At 36.5% G+C, this 16,808-nt stretch overlaps 1 protein-coding gene and 1 pseudogene across 2 annotated transcripts; both read right to left on the reverse strand.

Moving 5' to 3' along the window:
• Positions 1–2,591: 2,591 nt before the first annotated feature.
• On the reverse strand, positions 2,592–3,810 carry LOC143546669 (putative carboxylesterase 17). The gene has a single exon (XM_077038290.1). It carries the CDS (start codon positions 3,804–3,806, stop codon positions 2,805–2,807), a length of 1,002 nt encoding a protein of 333 aa, XP_076894405.1. The 5' UTR covers positions 3,807–3,810; the 3' UTR covers positions 2,592–2,804.
• Positions 3,811–6,428: 2,618 nt separating this feature from the next.
• On the reverse strand, positions 6,429–11,608 carry LOC143546670 (membrane protein PM19L-like; annotated as a pseudogene). The gene is made up of 4 exons (XR_013137631.1): positions 11,260–11,608; positions 6,956–7,133; positions 6,836–6,884; positions 6,429–6,749 (listed from the first exon to the last, which is right to left on the reverse strand). The product of XR_013137631.1 is annotated as a membrane protein PM19L-like (transcript).
• Between the last annotated feature and the right edge of the window lie 5,200 nt (positions 11,609–16,808).

Consider the following 16,808-nt stretch of genomic DNA (forward strand, 5'->3'; position numbering starts at 1 on the left):
GGTATACATAGATAGATATATTCCTTTATATATACTAAAAGTCTAAAACGTAATGTTTTTTTTTTAATTCTCAATTGGTTTATTTTTAAAAAGTTAGTGAAACTAATTTTCATACCGGAATTATATTCCATAGTTACTTTTACCTTTAAAGACAAATACAAAGAATCAATTATACCAAAACACAGAGAGAAATGAGTGTTTTTCTTTTTTGTTTGTTTTTTTTATAACGAGTCATATTACTTTTTTTAAATACTAACGGATAGTTTAATGTTAATGAGTCAAAGGTTGGTAATTTAAACAGGTTACGGGTTATAATCTGATAAAATAATTTGAATACTAATCGATGGTTTCCTGTTAACGGCCTACAGCCTAAAAACTTAATTACGGTATCCTCTTTAACTGGTTACTGGTTAAAAACTTATATGGACCCCTGTTAATAGATTACATGTTACGTGTTTTAATCTGATAATGTTAATGGATGGTTTCCCGTTAACGGATTAATGCAACAACAAACTATGTTCTTACTAACTGGATCATTTTACACATGTGACAACAAATGAACAAAAAAAAATGCATTTTGCTATAATATACAAATATTGAACTTGAAATAGATTCTTCATTAGCTCTGACATCACCCATTTAACGGTCACCCATTAGTTTAGATTAACAATTCAACTATTTCAGAGAATACCAAAAAGAAATCACAATGAACTTATTATATACATAAATTGCATCATGTTGGAGCTACATATGTCAACATTGAATCCTACGTTTGGTTGGTATAGTAGGTCAGTGCACATATTAAATGTGTTGTACTTTTATCTTGTAACTAATTTGGTTTAGAATGCAAATTGCTTTCGTTTGCTGCAGTGAAACATTTTAATTATTATTGATATAATGTGTGTTGATATCTTTAAAATAAATTTATGTATAAAAGGAGGATGCCTCGTTAATTTTTTGGACGGCAAAAGATATTTGTAAAAAGACGATGGTTAGAAAAAACTAACCAAACATCAAAGAAACAAAGTATACGAAGAGAAGTGAGTTTTGAAGCCACTCAGTCTAAGAAAGTTTGGCTTTTTTGTTTCTAGTCAAATTATTATATTTCAAAAAGATCATTAAAAATTTCATAGTCAAATTAAAACACCCAATACCAATAAATATGTTTGCGAATATATATTGGTGTTTGATCAAATTGAATTATGATTATTCGATTAGAATATTTTTAAACTAAATTTCAATTAAATTATAAACTGATTCGAATAAGCTTATTTGAATTCAGGTCAATTTTAAATCCATTTGAATATGCAGAATTAATAATAAAATAAATAGAAGTATTTAAAAACTATAATTTGTCAAGGGTATTAGTGATTTAGCAAGAAGATGAAACGTTAAAATAAATTGATCGATGAATTAATTTAAGCTTTTAGTGGTGTGTGTGTGTGTGGGGTGGGGGGGGGGGGATTTAGGTTATTTGAGTCCAATTCGAATATGAACACTTGTATTCAGTTTGATAGATTCTTCCTTCACCAGACAAATATTACATGATAACCAAAGTGTTGACTAACTACTCAAAGCTTAGCATCCACCAAATATGGTTTTGATAAGCTTAAAATCAGTTGACTTAAATCTCTATCATAATTCATAAGAAGTTAAGAACCAGAAGTTGTTTTGCTTTATGCTACACCCTCCATGTAAAGTGCCCCATTATTTAAAGATATGGATTCCTTTGTATCTAGTCAAAATACCTTATGTCAATTCCCATATATTCTTTTCAAAGTTTAAAAATGGAAATAAAACCTTTTCTTATCATTTCCAAAACTAGAAGTTATTAAAAAAAAAACAATTGACCTATTCAATGGCAAACATGAGAGAGGTAAATCAAGAATTTATTTAATCAAAGGCAGTTAAACCATACTTAGGGTGTGTTTGGGATTGCTTATTTAAATGAAAAAGGACTTTTGGTTAAAATGACTTATAAACTTATGAAATTTTGAAAAAAAGTTTTTAAAAAAATGTTTGGATTAACTTATGTGTTGGGGAAAACCAAAATAACCAAAATGGACACTATTTTTTAAAAGAAGTGTAATGAGGTTTAAGGGTTAGAGGGGTGTAATAGGTAAATTAAACTCATTAAGTTAATAAGTTACATATTCCTAACTTTTCAAAACCTCTTTATTTTGTCTTCACCATAAGTTAAAATCTATAAGGCCTTATGGTTTGCCAAACACCTTATACACCTTATTAACTTTTCAAAAAGTTTATAAATTATAAGTTGATGAAATAAGGAATCCCAAACACACCCTAAATCAGGTGATGTCAAGGTTTGATCCATGAACCTCCACAATAGATTTTAACCTCATTACCATCGAGGCACCATCGTGGGGACCGAATTAATATCGGGTTTGATGGGTTTGGGTGAAATTCATTATAGTTGTTCAATTATTTTTTTAATTAAAATTATACAGCTTAAAAGAAACTATTTTTTATCAATATCTCAGTCGGTTTAGTTTACTAATGATTTACAATTTACTTTCGGCTGTTTCAAACCGTAAATCGAACCGTGAAACTTGGTTTTTGAAACCATAAATCGAACCATGTTACTCCTAACCCAAGTGAACCAGCAAATAGCCCTTGCATTAGACGGTTTGGCCGAGTTCAACAGTTATCAAACATCTATAGAGTACAGAATATATATCAGATCATGAGTAAGATGCATATAGATTACAGTTTTTATATTACTAAAGAAAGAAGAATAAAACCCTATTCTAAATCTTACAATCTAAGAGCCATCATAACACTAGTTATCGGTTGATGAAAGCCTTAACATGTGCCATCATCTCACGGGTTCGGGTCTGAGCGAGCGGGTAATTATGCAAAATTTGAAACGCATGTCCAACGTCTTTATAGACGATAGATTGCACCGGTGCACCCACACTAGCAAGTGCACCGATGAATTCTGAGTTCCTATCTTTCAATATGTCTAACTCGGCCACACAAACCAACGTCTTGAAATGCCTCATGTCACATAATCTTGGTGCACCCCTTGCAAGAGGGTTGCACCATGGGTGGTCCCGTGTGAACCCTACTGGGAGCGCGAGCCGCCAATATGTATCAGAAGCAGATAATGGTAGCGCAGAGTTAGCTGGTTGTGTAGAATACTTCTCGGACGTGGTTCTTGATTCGCCACCAAAAAAAGGTTGGATCAAAATAATCCCCTTTGGTGACAAGAGCGGCGTAGATACTAGCCGTGACGCGACATGGTGAGCTATGTTCGCACCTGCACTGTCACCGGCTAGATACAAGTTCGAATAATCACACCCTTTTAGCTCTCTAACACTTCCCTTCAAAGCCTCTTGTTTTAGCCACATAACAACATTAAACCCGTCATCATATGCCGCTGGGAGCCGGTTCTCAGGGGCTAAACGATAATTTACCGACACAATAACACAACACGCTTCCCGAGCTAGATTTATCAAGAAGTCATGATAACAAGCCCAAGAAGCCGACCCCACACAAAACCCTCCTCCATGAAAGTAAACCACCAACGATCTTTTTAATAAAAACCGTTGGTTGCTTGGGGTATACACCCGTGCCCACAAGTTAGTAAACTTGTTTATCGTAACGTCTGTAGCCGCAACCTCGACTCCTGACTTGACCATGCAAGAAACATGGGGTACAACCGGAGGTCTCTCGACGTAGCCATCTTTGTGAACCCGAATCAAGCCATTGATCTCCTCAACCACCGAACCGGTTTTCGGGTGGTGAAAGTTAGTTGACCGTTGACTTAATGATATTGTAGCCATTACCAGACTAGTTATAACTTATAAGAACTAAACTAGTTGTAGTTGGTTGTGTGTAATGTGATTTAGAACTCTATATTATTTATAACGGTTGGAGATCCAACGAATGTTCGGACATGTTTTGTCATCATCTTCTAAATTCATTGACAGCTTTCAGTCAACGGTTCATTGTGAATCAAGATTTTTGTGATCTTATCGGATATGAACCCCACCCACATGTTGGTCAACTGGTCCAACTTCCACTTGCACACGATGTTGTTGGATCTTAATAAAAGTCACATGTCTCAAAATAAAGGCTACCACAACATTTCATTTTGACTTTTGAGGTAGATAAAATTGTATCCGTTGATATTTGATATTGTTGTATATCAACTAAGTTGGAGTATTTGTATTGTAAGCTATATGAGTGATAGTATCATGCCAATATTGTGATGAAATGAACTGATTCCGATCGAAGAACGTTGGTACAGGCGATACCAACATTCGTTTTTATGGTTTCGATCATTCTAAAATATGTGTCGATATTTATTTTTGAACATATCCCAATTTTAATTTTGGGGTTTTCTCTTTTGGTTTTTATAGCGAGTATTGGGAATATTACGACTTGATATTTTGGATTTTTTTTTCTTTAGGATGCTATAACGCATGCACCAATACCAATTGTATTCACGTTTCATCTTCACCGCGCAGCACGCATGCACCAAGTTCCGACAGGGTTGCACCCTCTAGGTGGTGAGGGTTAGAGCCTCTAATAAAAGTTACTTCGAATTTGCATGAATATATACTCAGTGATAACTTTTCAAAAGCAACTTGTTATTGCTCATTGGTTGTGACTCAAATCAGCATCAACTATGTCCATTAATGGCAAATGTGATCATTAGCAACTAATCAGCCGTATCCCGGTCCATCAGTTGGTACTGGTGATCAGTGGTAATTGATTATCGACAGTAATAAAGTTATAATCAAATTGTTTTTTAACTGATGTAACTGATTAACCGCCAATGATTTTAGTCGTCAATTGTTAATTGTGAAAATAACATTTATGATGTTTCCTTATCTATAAAAGGAAAGTCTTTGGTCTGCTTCAAACAAGTTTTTCTTACAAAAACAAAAATCCAAACTCTGTTTTCAATACATTCTCAACTTAATAAAACTTTATGCCATATCTAATAATTGATCTTGTACCCACATAAATTAGTTAAACTTATTGAGATACCAAATCTACAATACCAACCCTATATTATAATGTTTTTCCTACACTTTTCACCTATAAATAGTGAAATATTTATTTGTTTTTTTCTTGAGGATATTCGTAGCTAGTTTATCATTATCTCTAAGCAGATATGTTGCAAGTATGATATTTTAATATTTTCTCTCTTAGTTTACCCAATCTAAGGAAATCAAGTATACATCTTTATTTATTTTATTTTTTTCGAAACTATTTATGATTTTTTTTTATTTTCTTTTTATTTCATAGAAACATCCAAACGATTTACAACGAAGTGACAGGTAAGCGGGCAACAAGTTGCGCCGCAACCCCCTTTTGGATAGCAAACCCAATCCGACTAAAAACAAAGTTTTGATTTTTATGGGCTGATACGTTACTATACACAACTTTCTGAACCCTATTCAAAAGGTCCACGGCATCCAGAGCTAAGAAACCAAAAGTGTCAAGGGCGAAAGGGATAAACATCTTTATGAAAAGGACAAAAATAAATGAAGCTTATGGAATGAAGAATAAATACTCGGACTCCATAGTTCATACCGTGTGAAACCATATAGTTATATAATATTCTAGATCTGAAAAGATTTTATGCCGATCGTTGAGATCTTAAATATTGTAACGACATGCTCATTGGATATTCTTCTTTCTTTTTAAACGGGGATTTAGGATCATAACAGCTTTTGTTTATGCCTGTTATTTTAAATGGTCGTTTTCGAGAATCGATAAAAAAAAAAAATTGGCCCAGAGACGAGTATAAATTCAAGCCTTAAATACAATATAAATTCAATAATTTTTAAGTCTGACTTATTGGGTTGATCGGGCCTAATACAGTTTCTTTTATAAATAAATAAAAGTATATAATTTTTCTTTATATTTTCAAGCCTAGGGTATGATTGGATATAAGACGGTTGACCTTCCTGCCTCCGCATCCAAGACGGCGATGTTATTTTATAAAATTCCCTTGTTTGGTATGATCAGATATAAGACAGTCGACCTCCCTACTCCCCATCCAAGACGGCCATGTTATTTTATAAAATTCCCTAGCTTGTTTAACCAGCAAAATCATTTGATCGTTACCAAAGTCCAATCGGTACACCAGTACCCTAACGACTTTTCTTAGGGAGGTCATGGACTCGAGTCTTGATCTCTCCTAGAGCAAATTTGTTTCAAGTTATGCCTAGAGGGTCTTCGTAGTTGTAGAGCAATTTGTTTCAAGTTATGCCTAGAGGGTCTTCGTAGTTGCAGGCTTTCTCCTGGATGGATAAGTCCGGTCACCACGTTATGTTCTTCAGACATAATGATACGTGTCAGAAGTTAATCCTAATTAGAACACAAATGAAAATTGATTGTTTAAAGCTGGTCACTAATCAGTATGGTAAATGATTATGTAGAGTATTGTAGTATACTAGTATACATTTTCACAATATACTTTCTCTGTCTGGATAACTTTAGATTTATATTACGTTCTTTCATCAAACTATATATACAAATTATGTCTCGCTTTGTCATATAATTCATGTATGATATGAAACCTTGTTTTAGTCCAAAGAGGAGGTGCTGGGCTGCGGCTGAGACTGAGCGGGTACTCGATGTATAACGATGTCATCCCTGTGGCTAAGATAATCGGGTCCGTACTTGGGGCTGAAAACCCCGGCATGTAGAAGCATTAGATACAACATCTGGCTAAACGTCGATATCGTTATGAACAATTCAAGTGTTTGCTACAGTATATATACCATCATTCTTAGTAAACAATATGTTACAATAATGCATGTTACTTTAACGAAGAAGATATATTATTACGTACCAAGCGTTTTCCTCGTCGTCCTCCCATTTTGATCTCCTTCTAAACAAAACTGTTTTTACAAACTTGTCAGCCGAAAATGTAGACGAAAATAAAATGAAACTGAGATTTTGCATTATGTACCCGAAGGCAATAGCAGTTATAGCACAAGAGATAAATGCCGAAGATGAAGCACTAGCCAAACTTGCGCTACGCCATGCTCGGTGGTGCATGAACCCGATCACGAGTGAGCATAGTCCGGTTGCACCTCCAAGTAATCCAAATTCTAGCATGTATGTTGTGGACGGGTTCCCTCCTAAGTCTTCAAGTAATCCAAATTCAACATATTGCTTTTTATAAATTTTTAGGATATATATAACATTAATGCTAAGTTTCTATATGGTCATTAGAAAAGAAAACAAGAGTTCAAAGATGATTCTATCAGAAATGATTTTGAAATAATAATAATAATAATAATAATAATAATAATAATAATAATAATAATAATAATGTTTGCGCTAATAAGGAGACGGACTTTAGATTTTTATTATAAAACGACTTACTAAGGAGATGGACTTTTGGCTAATAAGGAGACGGACTTTAGATTTTTATTATAAAACGACTTACTCCCTAAGGAGATGGACTTTTGATTTTTATTATAAAACGACTTACTCACGCACCTACTAACTCTCATTTTGCACATCTTAATATCCTTATGCTATGAGGCCTGGAGCTATAGGTGATCAAATCGGGTTGGTCAAACGAACCGGAACCGGTTCAGAACCGGTTCCATTAGTCAACATCACTGTGTAAACCGGTTCCATGTTGGAACCGGTTAGGGAACCGAACCGGTTCCCCAACCCTCGGACCCGGAACCGGTGGAACCGGTTCTGACCGGTTCCTAAACCGGTTCTTACACTGTAACCGGTTCCAACCGGTTACAGTGTAAAAAATAATTTTTTTTTTCGTTTTTCGTTTCCGCTGCTCGTATTTGTATAACATGTTAAATAAAAAAAACAATTAACATAAAATTCATTTTATTTACTTTAAGAAGTTCAAAAAAAAAAGGTTACATGTTTTAAAATATTAAAAAACAAACTAACAAAACATTAAACTTATAAATATAAAGTTGTGAGATATTATTTCTATAAAAGCCTTCTTGTTCGTCGTAATTATTGAGTGGCGACTTATTCATCAGAATTACTTGTAGAAACGCCTTCTTGTTCGTCGTGCACTCGAACATCAAGTGGTGTTTCGTCTTCCAGAGTGGTTACGTGTTGAACACGATCGATTGAGTCCAAGTGATCCTTCAAGCAAATGCACATCTCCACCGACTCCGAATTCAGTCTTGTTCTTCTCACCGATATTACCCTGCCACTAAGAGAAAAAGCAGATTCCGAAGCTACCGTAGAAGCTTGGGCGGTTAGTAAATCACGGGCCATGGTGGCAAGAATCGGAAACTCGGTTTCCTTTACCTTCCACCAAGCCAAAACATCAAAAGTGCCATATTCCTCTTCGGATAAACCGGTAGAGAAATCATATGCACTATACCTTCCTAGTTCGCTTGAAGGGGTGTTACCCCTTTGTTTTTTAGCCGTTACGTTGCGAACGGTGTTCATAAGGCTAATCATGGGGTCTCGTACTCTATGAGCACTTGAACTTGATGAAGACCCCCCCGGCGTAGGCATGTGTATGTTTGACCCATATTTATTTATATAAAAGTCATACATAAATTTAAAATTCAAGTTAAAATCATTTTGTGCCTCTGTTGAAAAGTTTGGGTCAACTTCATGCATATCTAAGGCTGAAAAAATTTCGTCTATCACACATTCAACCCCCGTAACATTTAACATTGGGTTTAAAGCGGCGGCGCAAGTAAAAATCGGTGGCAATTCAAGAAAGTATTTTTTTAATTTAAACTTCATTGGTAATATGATGTTTGAAAACATTGGACTTTTATTTTCAAATTCTTTAAGATTGTTAACGATTAAAAATAACTCCGAAAGAACCAAGGGACTTGTCGGATAATACGTTCCCGATAGTTTCGTAGTTGATGTTTTAAAAACTTCAAGAAAAGTCGATAAGTCATTGATAATTTCCCATTTCTCATTTGAAAAGGGGATTGCCAAATCATTCTCGGCAAGACTAGAATGAAACATTTGTAAAGTGTCTCTTTGTTTCAAAGCACTTTGAAACATTATGCAAGTGGAATTCCATCGATGAGGTACATCCCAATTAGCTCCCAAAGCTTTTCTTCCCGTATCTTTACAAAATTTTCTATAATCCATTTGTCTTTTTTTACTTTTCTTAAAAACTTCATGTAGCATTACTCTAAAATCGTTTATAACCGATGTAACCTCATCCGAAGCAAGTCCGTCTTGCACGATTAAATTAATGATATGTGCAACACACCTTGAGTGAAAAAATACACCATTGCAAATCGGCGTATATTTTAATTTTAATTTATCAACCGCCGATGTATTATTCGACGCGTTATCAAATGCCATTGAAAATATTTTATTTTATAGTTTATAAGTTTTTATAACATAATCTAAAATTTCAAACAAATTATCTCCCGTATGTGGATACTCAAAGAGTTCGAAAGCAATGGTTCGTTTCATCATTTCCCACGATGACGGGTCTACCCAATGAGCGGTGACACAAAGATAAGATTCGGGTAGACCATGTGGAGCCGACCAAACATCACTAGTTAAGTTTATTCCCGTATTTATATTTTCAAAATATGCAATTAGTACCTCTTTGCCCTTCTTCCACAATTTTAAACAATAACGTTTAAGAGTATGACGACTTACGTGAGTGTATTGTGGTTGAAGCGTATCTCGAATCATGGCGGTTAAGCGAGGGTTGTCGAAGTGGCTAAACGGTAAAGCTTCTTGAATCACAAACTTCGCCATACGATCTTGAACTCGATCAATTTGGTATGTAAATATTCCGCCTTCACTATCCATTTGCGTTTGTTGCGACTCGACGTTCTGTTTCAACGCCCTGCAATACGGTCTTTCGATGTGTTTCTTCAAATTTGAATTCGAAAGTGGGTTTAAATAAATCCCACAAAACTTGCACCGAGCCTTCAATGAATGGTCACTCAATTCAACCAAATCCCAATTGCACCAAATCTCTTGATTACGATTATGAGGTACAATACGAACAAAACTTGGTCCGGCGGTGGAACCTTGACCAACCGATGATTGTGAGGCAGCCATAACAACAAATATGAATATAGAAGAAGAGAAAACAAGAGATTAGAGAACTCAGAACGTTGTAATAGCGTTTTTTTGTATTTTTTTGCGTTCGGGTTTGCGTTTTGAGTGTTGTGATGAATCCATTACACCAAATACCTATTTATACTAGTAGTGGGGTGTTTGGGGAGCCAAAAAACGGCCATTTTTGACCCCAACGGTCAAAAAACGGCCATAAAACCGTTTCCCAACGGCTAGAACCACTCCAACGGCTATAACCGGTTCCGAACCGGTTCCGGTCGAACCGGTTCCAGAACCGGTTCCGGTTCGGTTCCGGTTCCTACCCGGTCCACCTCCAAACATGTCAAACCGGTCCCGGATCGTCGGGTTGAAATGGAACCGAACCGGTTTCTACGAAAAACGGGTAGGAACCGGTTCGGTTCCGGTTCGGTTCCGCCGAACCGGTTCCAGGAACCGGTTTTGTTGTCCACCTCTACCTGGAGCTGGCTCAACAAAGTGGGTGACCACCCCGGGCCCACTTTTCTCGAGACACAGGGAAAAAAAACTACATATTTTTAAATTCTTTTTAATATTTTAAGTTGTTTTATATATTTCAAAAAGAAAACTAAAGATTTTAGAGGCTAATTTTTTCTACTCGTTCCGGGCTACGAATTTACAAGGATTCTCAATGAATTTTGAGATAAGGCCCTTTGGGGGAGATTGGTTTTAACAATTACAATATCATAATAGGTATCTCATACCCGATCTTATAACGTGAGCAAAATAAGTTTTTTGTGAACTTATAATATAATGTTAAACATTATCCGTGGCTAGGGCTATACCATGTCCAAACTAGACAGCCGCACATTGCCTATAAGTTTTATCTAGGTCCCAAAGCTTCGTTTTTAGCAGGATTGGTTTTGCTATCTAAAAGGGGTTGCGGCGCAGCTTGTTGCTCGTTTGTCTGTCACTTTATTGTAATCGTTTTACAGTAAATTATATATATATGATTTACATTTTAATATATATCTATATATGAGCCTAATTTTTCAGTTACATAAGGTCCATGAAAGCCCGCAATTTTAAACTTACTCTAAAAACCAACTTACAGATAACATCAATTTGTCAAGTAACCTATTTTAAACTTATCCTAAAAAACAACTTACATACATCAAAAGTCAAAAGTGGCAAGTACAATATCGCTGCCACAATAACAAAAACAAACTATTTTCTAAGTAAAAAACTTACGAGGATGGCTTTGTTCGCCATCAATATACTTGTCGATAGACCACGCCGCGAGCCCGACCACGATTATATACACGACAAAGTTTGTGGCCAACATCGGCACCATTAAACCTCTACCGATCCTCCCAACCTCCATTGTCACACTCACAAACACACACACACACACAACACGTTGGTGTCAAAGGGAAATTAATATGCTTTAACCACACCCAAACTATGAAATATTAATAACCACTCCACTATGCTTGTTTAACAAGGTATGAGTAATGTGTTAGGTTAAGGTACAACTTATGTTGCTTAGAGTACAAGTGGGATTTGGATGGTTTGAGAATTATTTGGAGGTGTGTAGAAAACAACAAAAGGAGATTCCTGGCTTGATTTGGACATGACATTGTGTCATTGTGTGTGTCTGTACACGTGGACTTGGGTTTGTACACGTGGGATGCATGCAGATAGTTCAAAGATTGGAAACCCAAAGTGGATAAAAACAAAACTTTTGCAGGCCTGGTTCCAATGGTTGAGCCCATTTCGAGGTCACATAATCTGAATCATAATTCATACATCTTAAAGCTAGATCCAGTCATCCAGACGTGTACAAATTGGGTTTTCTTAATAATAGGTTCAGAGTATAAAATTGGGTTTGGATATGACTGGATATTGAACAATCGGGTATTGGTCATACTCGAGTTAATTTCGGGTCAGGGTATCGTCTCTAAAAACCATATCCTATGCCCCTGGTTTTGGTCGAGTATAAAACCGGGTATTTTAATACCTTATTTTCGGGTATCGTAAAAACCTTATTTTCAGGTTTCTTCCCGGTATTTTGCAAGTATAGATTAGGTTCTCTAAGGGATGCGCTTTTTGGGGTTAATTTCGAGTATTTTTCGAATATAGATCGGATGTTTGAAAAACTCGGTTTCGGGTTTTGGAAAAACCTGTTTTCGGGTATGGAACAGGTTCTGGTTTTTGGTAATACTAGCTACAAATCGGGTCCGGTTCTGGGTACGGTTTTGGTACTAAAATGCATACCATGTCCGTATCCTACGAGTATGGTCTGGTACGGGATCAGGTAGCAAAAACTCGGGTATCCGGTTCCGAGTTCGGGCTTTTTGTGCACCTCTGGGCCTCTGGCTAGATCTATAACCGAACCGAACAATTAAACATGAACAAGGGCATGTTTCTGCTTGTTTAATTAACTCTACAGAAACACGAGCATCTAATCAGAAGACAAATATTTTTGTTCATGTTTTTAGAAAATAAACATTCATTCAAAAATTTAAATGAACAGTTCACAAACATAACTGGACACAAATATACAAACAAAAATGAACATACTGAAACAATCAAACATAAATGAACACAAACAAACAAATTTGTATTAGATATCATCATCATCATCATCGTACTCAGTAAATCTCACAAACAGCAAAGCAATGGTAGAGTCTGAGGAGGGTAATATGTAGACAACCTTATCTCTACCCCGTAGGAATAGAGATGCTGCTTCTAGTGAGACCACCGGCTCGATTGTAATAGATATTAGGGTGATATAACTTTTATAATTGAAATTATGTAATTATTTTCTAGTAATATGTAGACTAACCTAAACGAACATAAATGAACAAACATAAACGAAAGTTCGTGAACATAAATGATCGAACGAAACATATGTTCATGTTCTTTCGCTTAACTACATTACCTCAAATTTTTGAAACTATCACCACCTGAAACTAACGGAGTTTTACCGTCAGAGGGTGTGAACTAACAGGATCGGAATCATTAGTTATAATCAAACCATAAAAACGTTTAAATGAAAATAAGTGCGAAAGCGTAAAAACCAAAAGACAAAAGTTGCGTCACGCAGGACGACTTAAAACCCAAGTAATAATGGTTAAAAACATGTTTGCATATCAGAATGTTCAAAAACCATGCATGATCCTATACCGCGCGCCCGCCTCGGCTACCTGAGAACATCATACTAAAAGTGTCAACACGGGGTTGGTGAGTTCACAAGTTTATATAAAATAAAGCGTTTAGCGTTTGCGTTCAGCGTTTTGCGTTCAGCGTTTTGTGTTAAGCGTTTTGCGTTACCAGATAGTGTTATGTCAATTATATATCTATAGGTAGCTAGCCTATAAAACAAGTATTACTAAGTGTTCGACACCGAAGCTGACTGTTTATCATTTGCCTTGCCACCAGGTCTATCCCGACCATGGTATGTGTTTAGCCAGGATTACACCCACTCGACCTCCAGTCGAGTTTAGCGTTGGGTGGGGTTTGTCAAACCCAGTAGTACTACTCAACAATGACTCGCTATTATCCAATATTAAACGGTTCGATGTGAATGAAGGACTTTAGTTATTGCGTTTGCCACTTAGTCTTTACAAGTGATATATAATCTATATTAACAAAATCTTAAATGCGTTTTCGGAGTATGTTATCTCCCCCAAGTGAAAAGAGTTTGAAAACAGTTTAAAAAGGGTAAGTGAACTCACTGTTTGCGAAGAATTCCCAAAAATAAATCACCAAGTGATGCGCGTCACAGAAAAACTCTCTCTAGCGTTCTAAAACAACAAAGAGATTTTTCTAAGTGTCGGAATATTATCGAGTCTCTAGACCCGGCACATAATACCTATGCACACAACATGTTTCGTGTTTCGTTTGTGAATCGTGTGTGACTTTAACAAGTGTATTTGTGATACGTTACATGTGTGAGCAAATATTTACGTGTCATGTATTCATAATGTACATCACTAGCAATTACTCCCCGTAAGGGCAATTTGGTCAACACATAACAATTAACTAGCAATTATTCCCCACGAGAGCAATTTGGTCAAATAATGACAATCAATTAGCAATCATTCCCCTCAAGAGCAATTTGGTCAAAACACGACAATTAATTAGCAATCACGTTGTTTCATGCAACTTTCACAAAATTCAGCAACTAGTTTCTTAACGACAGAATTCTACTTGAAAAACTAGTCTATCCCACCGATCATAGCATCACAATTAATTTACCAAAAATCATCACAAAAGCATATATGTCTTAGGTTTCCAGAAAATATTTTATTATATTTTTATTCCGCATAGGTTTCTCACAATAATCAAATCATTACAGCAAACTCATAACAGTCAAATTCATGCGCAACAGAATGTTATTTGAAATTCCCGTTAAAAGAAAAATCCAATAAATGCAAGACCACTTGGGTTAGGTTCCTAACTCAACAAGTCAACTTCCAGAAGTGGAACCAATCCAATTGGTCTAGTAGTTCATGAGATATAACATTTATAAAACAACCTAACAGCAGGTCTAACAACTCAGCTTTGCACAACGTTTTTGTAAAATTATAAAGGTTAACTTTTACACGTCCAAAAATTGTAAATTTATATTCTTTAGAAACTAGACTCAACCTAGTTTACTGTAGTATCAATAATCTCAACCAATTTTCACATTTACACCCCGTTACAGTCAATTGAACATCAACAACACAATCTGTCCAGAAACTGTTTGCATCCAAACTCAACATATTAACTATCTATGGACCACAAATCATTCATATAACATTCTAGACACTATAACCACTATCCATGCATATCAATTACACCATACACACATGGTTAGGGTTTTATTTGATCTCAAACTCAAAGACACAACAATTAACTTGCAATAGCACCAATACTAGCTATCAATTCAACAATCAATACATCTTTCAATCAAAACAAGACACATGAACACCATGCCGTCGGGTTTGGGAGGGAGAGAAAGAGTGTTAGGGTTTTAGTTTATGTTATTATTTATAATAACATGTTACACTTTGTCCCTCAACTTCCAAATGTTACTTTTCTGTAACATCCCGAAATTTCAAGATAATATTAATTATATTACTTAATAATAGAGGGAAAGTTTACTCGGGTTATCAGGAAATAAATAAAAGAATAGGAGTTGGTATGGGTCGGGCTAGTGTCGGATAATGGATGTGGGTTATGGACTTGGATTAATAGAGATGGGTTAAATGAGAATGGGCCTTAGGTCCATGGGATTTCAGGGATATAAATATCCCCTAAACCCAAAATATCTTTCATTTTTCACCAAACTCCCTAACACACACACCACACACTAACTTCGCCGGAACCGGGCCGAGCCAAGGGAAGAATCGGGCAGGTCCAAGAGAAAAAGATTAGTGTGCTAGCAGGTTAACGAGATCCAACAAGCTCATAGGTATGATTCTTGATCTTTGAAGTTTAAAGATCCAAGCTTTTTTAGTGTATAAGCGACCGAAAATGGTCGGGAAGCGTAGTGGGTGAGATTGAACCATAGCAAGGGTGTTAAAATCGCTCGAAATGCCGATCAGAAGCTAAAACAGCGGCTGTCTGGGCAACTTCGCCTTCATCTGGGAAACTTCGCCTTCATCTGGGCAACTTCGCCTTCAAAGTGACGAACTTCGCCTGCAAGCTAAGTTCGCCTGATGAACTTCGCCTGCAAGCTAAGTTCGCCTGATGGCAACTTCGCTGTAAAGTTAAGTTCGCCTAACCGGTAACTTCGCCTGAGGCCAAGTTCGCCTGATGATAACTTCGCCTGAGGCCAAGTTCGCCTGATGACAACTTCGCCTGAAGCCAAGTTCGCCTGATGGCAACTTCGCTGTAAAGCTAAGTTCGCCTAGCTGGTAACTTCGCCTAAAGCTAAGTTCGCCTAAGGTTAACTTCACCTAAAGTCAAGTTCGATTAGAAAATAAATTAAAAATCTAATGAAAAATGTGTTAAGACAGTTAATGTAAATAAAATTTTTCCAAGCTGACCTGGCAGCTCGACCCCAGCCAGGGGCTCTGCCCCTTGGACCCTGCTAGGGGCTGCCGCCCCTAGACCCCGCTGCCAGGGGCGCTGCCCCCGGACCCCCGTTCGTTGTGGGTAGTAGTTAAGACTGGAAAGATGATATGAGTAGTGATAGTTGTTTGATACGTGTACTTGTTATACAGTCAGCCGTGCACAGCTGAAGAAAGGGATTACGATTAACGGTGAACGTAACCGTGTTCAGGTGAGTTTCTAGCCCCATTCCTTGTTATGTTTTCGGGGCTGTGTGCATACTCGATGTGTTGTTAATACATTTATCCTAAGTGATAAGTGTATGTCATATGTGATATGTGTGATAGATATGAATGATTGTTTGTCGGTACGCGAACGATCTTCGGATATTGCGCGTACTGTCAGGTTAAAAATAAAGGTACGAATATTATATATCGAAGATGTATGAATATTTCAAATGAATACTTGTCGGGGCTTGAACGATCTTCGGATATTGCACGTAACGACAAGGGGTATGGTTGTTAAATGAATGAGGTAAAGAATGCCTAGAGTGTTCTTATGTTATAATGTAAGTATGTGTATATAGGTACACGAATGGCATGTGAGTTCTACGTTCGACATAGTAAGTTAGGATGGCAAATCCCTCTAGCTTCTGTCGGACATAGACTCGGCTGGTAATGGCGTAGTTAAGGACTGCGAGCCTTATACGTGAAGTAGATGATATATGTAAACGTAGATAAGGACTGCGAACCTTA

Source organism: Bidens hawaiensis, unplaced genomic scaffold, assembly GCF_021521415.1.
Source record: "Bidens hawaiensis isolate Kalapana, Puna unplaced genomic scaffold, B.hawaiensis_p1.1 tig00014410_1, whole genome shotgun sequence".
Lineage (NCBI taxonomy): Eukaryota > Viridiplantae > Streptophyta > Magnoliopsida > Asterales > Asteraceae > Bidens > Bidens hawaiensis.